The 6,942-nt window shown below is 36.2% G+C and overlaps 1 protein-coding gene across 2 annotated transcripts; it reads right to left on the minus strand.

Moving 5' to 3' along the window:
- Window positions 1-337: 337 nt before the first annotated feature.
- On the minus strand, window positions 338-2,891 carry LOC146719079 (uncharacterized). Of its 2 annotated transcripts, XM_085460152.1 has the most exons (5): window positions 2,696-2,891; window positions 2,214-2,279; window positions 1,924-2,091; window positions 1,592-1,687; window positions 338-1,143 (listed from the first exon to the last, which is right to left on the minus strand). In XM_085460152.1, the coding sequence occupies exons 2-5, from the start codon at window positions 2,223-2,225 to the stop codon at window positions 829-831; spliced, it is 591 nt and encodes a 196-aa protein (XP_085316278.1). In that variant the 5' UTR covers window positions 2,226-2,279; window positions 2,696-2,891; the 3' UTR covers window positions 338-828. The 2 variants fall into 2 exon arrangements, with proteins under 2 accessions (XP_085316278.1, XP_085316288.1); XM_085460162.1 differs by lacking the exon at window positions 2,214-2,279.
- Between the last annotated feature and the right edge of the window lie 4,051 nt (window positions 2,892-6,942).

Below are 6,942 nucleotides of genomic sequence, written 5' to 3' on the forward strand. Positions count from 1 at the left end.
GTTAATATGACTTAAAGTTTCAAGTTTACAAATTCAAAGGAATAAGTTCACAGAACTTATAAAAAATAAGTACACAACCACAACATTTTTATGTTAACAAAACTCAAATGTTTATTAGTTTGTGTTGTCATTATTTTAAGTACACGTTAGTCAAATATGTTGACTACTTGATACTTAAAAACATGTGACCCAAAACTTAAAATTTTTGAGGCAATTGATTGCCTCAATTACACTGAGTATCGGTAACTTAATATGCAAAAGTCATAAACATCTGCCATTGAACAGTATCTTGCCTGCTCCCTTTTAGCACTATGTTGAAATTAAATACATTCAAAAAAAAAATTAAATAAATTAAAAATAATTAACAAAAACATTTATAAATTAAAATAAGTAGACCAAAAATTGTTTAGTCAGGAAAACTGTCAGAGTACGGTAATGAAAAATAATGCCAAATAATAATAAATAATATCAAAATGTGCTTTTGGCTCTCTGGCTAATATCTGAATAAGGCAACAGGGCAGCAACTTGAGTGAATTACAATGCTATTTGTTTTACATTAACCAGTATCAAACAGTGAAATTTAGGTCATCTTGCGCAGCCCACAATGTTTTAGAAATAGTATTACGAAAAACATTAAAACATACAAAACATTAGTGTTGTTTGCATTATGTTAATGAGAACAAAGGCACGTTGTATAGTTTGGACCTATTGGCTGAACACCTGTAGAGTAATGCAATAACGTTTTGAGGCATTATTTAGATAAAAGGAGAGAACTTTGAACTAGCCTTTTATAATGCTTCACCCTGCATCCTTCTTTCAGATGAGTTCCTACATAACCAAGTCATTCTTGAGGGTCTGTAACCTGGGTGACAGTTTACCACTTTCTAGACCAAGTAAAATCTTTTGAGTAAATTCTAAAGTGTTGGTCAGGGCTTTGGGGTAGCTGAGGTGAAGTGAATAGATCAGTCCAAACATTACCAGGAAGGCTTCACCAAATCTGGGGAGACTGAACACGGCATCACTTTCAATGACGACAGAGATTTTCACAGGTTGGTAGTGAACTGGACTTGTCGTGTCATGGTCACTGATGACAGTGAAGAGGGCCACTTCAACACCATCAAGCTCCAACTCATCAGATTCGTCCTGAATTAATGAAAAAGAGATACTAATCACAATCTAACCCAAGAAATACAACAGACGACATATAATTTCTCATTTTACCAACTCCCATTGAGATTCAATACCTCTTTCACAAGGGAGACCTGAGTCTCGCTGTAAGAGGTGAAAAACAGAAGATCCATGTTCTGCACACATAAATCAGCTAATTCACCAGAGAATCAAGTGGTGTGAGATAGACTGAAACTAAGCTAAAGGAAATACAAAGGAAAATGTTTTACTAAACATCTTATCACTTTCAACAAAACACCAATTCAGTTCATTCATAGTGAGGAGACAGAAAAGACCATACATGGAAACCGTATGGGTAGACTAAACAAAGGTAAGTCCAAACAGTGCATCAAAATACATGTTTGTACTTTGATGCACTGTTTATATACACAGTAGTATCTGTTAGATACTTAAGGATACTCACAGTGCAGGTTCTGAAAAATCCAGAGACATCCTCACGCAGATAGACAGGAAGGGCGTGGAGAACGGTAGTGCGCTTGGTGTGGATATCATGGATTTCCTATTTCCAGATTAAAAACAATTGTATATACTGGTGAGTTTACTGAACAACAACAACAACAACAGTCAAATCAGAACATATGTCCACAAATAACCTGTTCACATCTTTAATACAGTCAGACAAATAGCAAACACAAAGTGGAGTAATAGCAAAATTCAAAAAGCTCATTTAAATCATTGAACCTGTCCAATGTTCCACTGGTTCAACCTATGAAATGTGTAACAATCTATTATTACCTGGTAATTGTGAATTCTTAGACTTTCAGCCAGGGCATCTGCTGTCTTCCCAGTTTTTGATGCCTTCTGTCTGAATAAGGTCATCAGTCGAGGAAGATGGCGGTCAAGTTCAGCGTAGAATGTATTGGGCAGGTTCTGATTTGTAATCCGCTGAAACTCTGCATACAACTACAGCAGAAGGACAATACAGTTCAATTTGAAGAATCTCGCACACCTTTATAAAGCAGCAAAAAGCTGCCACATGAGTAAGAATTACAATTTTCATTTTAAAGAGAGCTGATCCATATTACCTCAGACTCCATTTTTAGAGCAGGCCAGAGGTCCAAGAGCTCCTTCACTCCTTCACAACCCTAACCCTGCACATATAGTTTAAAATATAGCGTTTCTAACAAGCAAAAGGCTTGAAAGCACTCTCACTGCAGACAGGTATCTCCGCTGTGTAACTGCAGGGACAACGGGCTTGTTTGGACCCAACTATTCTGAGTCATGAGAGGGGGTTTAAAAATTTAGAGAGATTAAAACACTTTGTTTCATACTAGGCGACCGGGCGCCACCTCTAGAACAAGTAGTATCTAACTTTTTAAACAGCCTGCGACCCTCATTACAACAACTTAATGCTAGCTCTGCAAGTGCAAAGTTTCCTTCGGGGAGAGCAGCAAAGCACATAAAAAACACGGACCCGATATTTCTGCTATTCTTTTTGACATGCACCCAAAATACAACTAAATATTCGTATTTTAACAATAAACTAATATCAACATTGAAAACTTACTGTAAGTTCAGTGATGCTAGTTGCTGCCGTTAGGTCCAACTTTCTCCAGTCGTCCGTGTTGCCTCTTTGGTGCTGTTCCCGCCCATATACCTTTACTTCTTCTGTGTTTCGTATTAATGCTCATTAGCGCCGCCTTCCGCTTCGGAGGGTGAATCAGAGATTAACTCGGAATAAAAATTGATTCCTGCAGCTGCTCAACACTTACGGAAAAAATTGAAAATATATATGTAGGATACATTAGTAAAACAATGAATATTAAAATAAATACATTTTGTCTTCCACTAATGCATTTAAGACAATTAGATTTTACCTATTTGGTGAAACACTTTGAGATTTTATTGTATTTTAGCATGTGCTACATAAATTAAGTTTATTATTAAATCCTACCTACTTGAAACAACAAAAATAACAGGACTTTACCATTCTTATATGTCCTAACTTAACTGTGTTACGTTGTGCTTAAGTTATGATTTTAAGTGATGCTTACTTAATATAGAAATAGTTCAATTCAATCAAATATTATTAGTTTCATTTACTCAAAAAGAAGAACATGTTACACGAACTTGACATATTTAAGTTAACAGAACTTTTTAAAGACTTTGAGTATACACTATTTAATCTATTTAATTACTTTGAACATTCGGGTTTACAGTGTGAATAAAAAAGGAAAAATGTACACAGTCACTGACAAAACATTTTAAATTTGACAGGTAAGAAGGGAGTTAAACCTGACGGGTGGTTATGAGCCTCCTAAAAACAAACTGCATTTAAAATAAACCTAAAATCAAGTCATGGTTATAAGGGATCTTTAATTTGTCATTCCTGTATCATTTAATAGTAATACTAATGTCCATTCAGCCTTGTGTCTAATTTCTGTATACAGTTACAATGAGCCATGACATAGTCATTACCTGCCAAATGTTCTGGATAACTCGTCCGAAAATCACAGCAAGTCACGTGGGAACGAGACAGGTGGAAGAACACATGGATACACAGAACAAAGCAAAACGTTCACTGGAACTTAGTAAAAGCTGGACAAAGGATAAAGGAAAGAGAAAACTACGCACACGCTGAGGGCTGATAGGGAACTAGACAGCTGGGGAGTGACCATAGCTAAAAACTATTACCACTGTTCCCTGTAAGCTGCACGCGTGCACACTTGCACACAACTGACATGTTCTCCACACACAGAAAGTCTGCGCTGCGTAAAAAAAAAAAAATCCAACCTGAATTGAAAATAAAATAAACACATAACAATTCATTATGTGCTATTTTGCAATGTGAGTCAGTGAGTGACCGGCGACTGGCTGCTCCAGCCAATGATGCGATTCGCATATGTATTAATGCAGCTAATCGACGTCATTGACAGGCTATGACAGCATCCTTATTCGCCGCAACCGGTGTTTTAGCTAGCAAAATAGTGTGGCCGATTAGGAGTGAAAAATAAGGTGAAATGTAAGTTCTTAATCCGATTTATGCTCATCGAGTGTCATTTATTTACAATTTTCATTGATCATTAAATACTGTCACTAGTTTGAGTAGTAGAGATGCAAATAATCATGTCATTATATACTGTATTTTGCAGAAAAGTGTTACAGGACTCTCTCCCAGACCACAGTAGTGCAAAGCCAGAGCTTCGCACACTGGCTCATACTCATAATACAAGTTTCAAAACTGGAGTTTATAGTTGGCTTGGTTTGGTTGGTAATTCATGTTTTGCCATAGTTAAAATTAAATATTTAGACTTCCAATAATGACCTACACAGATTTGTCATTTTTACTTTTTACTTAACTAAAAGTATTCTAACAGAAATTTAAATGCTGTAATTTGATTCTTTTGATAAACCATGTAACTTGGATAGATGCGATGCAGCGCTCACATCTGATGTTGCTCACAGTGGTCCAATCATAATAAATGCAAAACTCAGTATACTAGAACAACAATGGAAACATAAACCAAAATGCAGTCTCAAAAAGTAACAACTTATTACTTGGAAAGCCATTAGGAAAAAAGTAATTGAATCAGAATCCAAAACTTCAAGCACAAGGCGAAAAAATCCAATCAGAAACCCTAATATATTTAACAACAACCCTACACTCAAATACACAAAACCCACAAAACCATGAAAAAGTGTGTATGTGTTGACGAGAAGAGCATTGGCTAGTAACAAAATATCTATTTCAAATAATTTGATATAGAGATTATTTCCAAAATAATGTGTAGCCACATATTGATGGCAAGATATTGTTAAAATATTGCGAGCACAATGAGCTGACTGCATTATTGACCATATTGTACCTTTTGCTTGATAAATGTTTAGCGACCACAGGTCTAGCCAACATAATTGGACAAATAAATTACTGATCAATTAAAACTGAGCAGAGACAATTTACTCTGCACACGATAAAATGATGTCTCTTTACAACAAATCTGAAGCAAAGGTTATCTGAGGAGAATTTACATCCCTCACACAGGCTGACTTAATAGCACAAAGATATCTCATTGGTTAATATTGTATACAGGGGTTGGCTGCACAGCTGGAATCCCAAGCTGCTTTGGAACCACAGAGCATGCATCCTGATAAACAACATCAGGAATTCAACTATTTGTCTGGAAACTTTTGCAACTTCTGAGATGTTTATAAATAAAGTAATAGTATGGTTTCTGCGCAGCCTACCAAAAATGTGCCAAATTCTGTACTGTGAAAAAGTCTTGAGCTAACCCTCATGTCTTTGTATTTTATCAGGAAATTTGAACATAGATGTGTCAGTTTGTTGAAATGTGCAAAGACACGTGGAATTACACAAGGAAAAAACCGTTTTTACAATCGTAACAATCCTTTGAATATTGACTGCCTTTTGTTTTATTTTCTGTCAAAATGATCTCACACTCCCTCAATAATGTTGAGGTCCGGGCTCTGAGGAGGCCAATACATGACTCTAAGTGTTCAACTGTATGTTTTTCTTCTCAGGTAATCAAATGCTTTCCAGACAAAATCAAAATGATGATATGTACTGATGGTACTTTCTGAATTGATAACTCCATCAGTTCTGACAAGATCCTAACACCACTGTCTGAAATGACGCCCCAAACCAAACTGTGACATAGCCTCCACCATGTTTTACAGATGGCTGTAGTCACACACTGTTATGCTGTTTTATCTTGATGATGATTTGAAGCAAAAAAAAATGTGATTCTTATTTTCTAAAATCTGCTGGCACTGATTTTCAGTCGAGTTTTTTTGTATAATTTGGCATACCCCAGTCTTTTCTCCTTGTTTTCAATCATTAAGAATGGTCTTTTGGCAGCCACCCTTCCACTGGGATCATTTCTGATGAGGCATCCCCAAACACCAGACGGATCAACTGAAGAGCCACACGCATCATTCAGGTCTTGTGTCATTTCTGGATCTTTTCCTATTTCTTAAGCAAATGACCTTCAGCTAAGGTTTGTCTGCTGTAGATTGTTGTTGGCCCTGACACTTATTTCATCCTATACTTCACTAGTATGCTAAAATGTTTTAATGACCCACCACACACCATGCTGAGATATGATATATTCAATTTCCAGCTAATACTCTTTGGAAATTACCTTGTTGGTGCAAAAAATACTATTTTTGCATGTCAAACTGTGTTAACTGTTAGAATTTTTCAAGTGTCCTAAGAAAAACTGGAAAAAGCAGCCAAAAGAATGTCCAAAGAAAGAAAAGGCCCAGAGGAATGTTGCCCAACATCAGTTTTAAAGATAAAGAAGAAAGTCTGGCTCCTTGCAAGCAAAATATAAGGAAATTAGGGGTGCCTCAAGGCTGTTACACAGTACTGTATGTGTATTTAATTATGCTAGTTCACAGTCCTTTAACTGTCTACTAAGAGTGTATTTAGAATGTATTGTTCATTTTACCTTACACAAAATAACAAAGGTAGGCTGTTGTGAGCCTTGAATGTTTAAGATGTACTTAGAGTGCGGTTGCTTTTTGTGGTCAATGCACTTTATTATATTCTCCACTCAAATATGCTCTTACTTCATCTAAGCACCCAGTGTGCTTAAAATGGCATCTACATTACCATATAGATAATATAATTTGAGACTTTGCCATCAGCCTGTGAATGCAGTGTGACAGCTTTGGATGGAATCCCATCTCAGCCAAAGGCATTTCGTTTTAATACAGAGGTGAATATATAACGCTCTTCTTTATTGGTGAAAGAAACAAAACCCATGCCAAAGCAGCATTAACCAGGTCAAATTA

The sequence above is a fragment of the Copadichromis virginalis genome, linkage group LG1, assembly GCF_057382275.1.
Source record: "Copadichromis virginalis isolate Kocher_CV1m ecotype Utaka linkage group LG1, C_Virginalis_male_GT1.1, whole genome shotgun sequence".
Taxonomy (NCBI): Eukaryota; Metazoa; Chordata; class Actinopteri; order Cichliformes; family Cichlidae; genus Copadichromis; species Copadichromis virginalis.

Coding starts and splice junctions, on each gene's coding strand:
- LOC146719079 (XM_085460152.1), bottom strand. Junction 1,688..1,923: donor TAAGAATTCACAATTACCAG/GTAATAATAGAT, acceptor ATCTGGAAATAG/GAAATCCATGATATCCACAC. Junction 1,144..1,591: donor GATTTTTCAGAACCTGCACT/GTGAGTATCCTT, acceptor TCATTAATTCAG/GACGAATCTGATGAGTTGGA.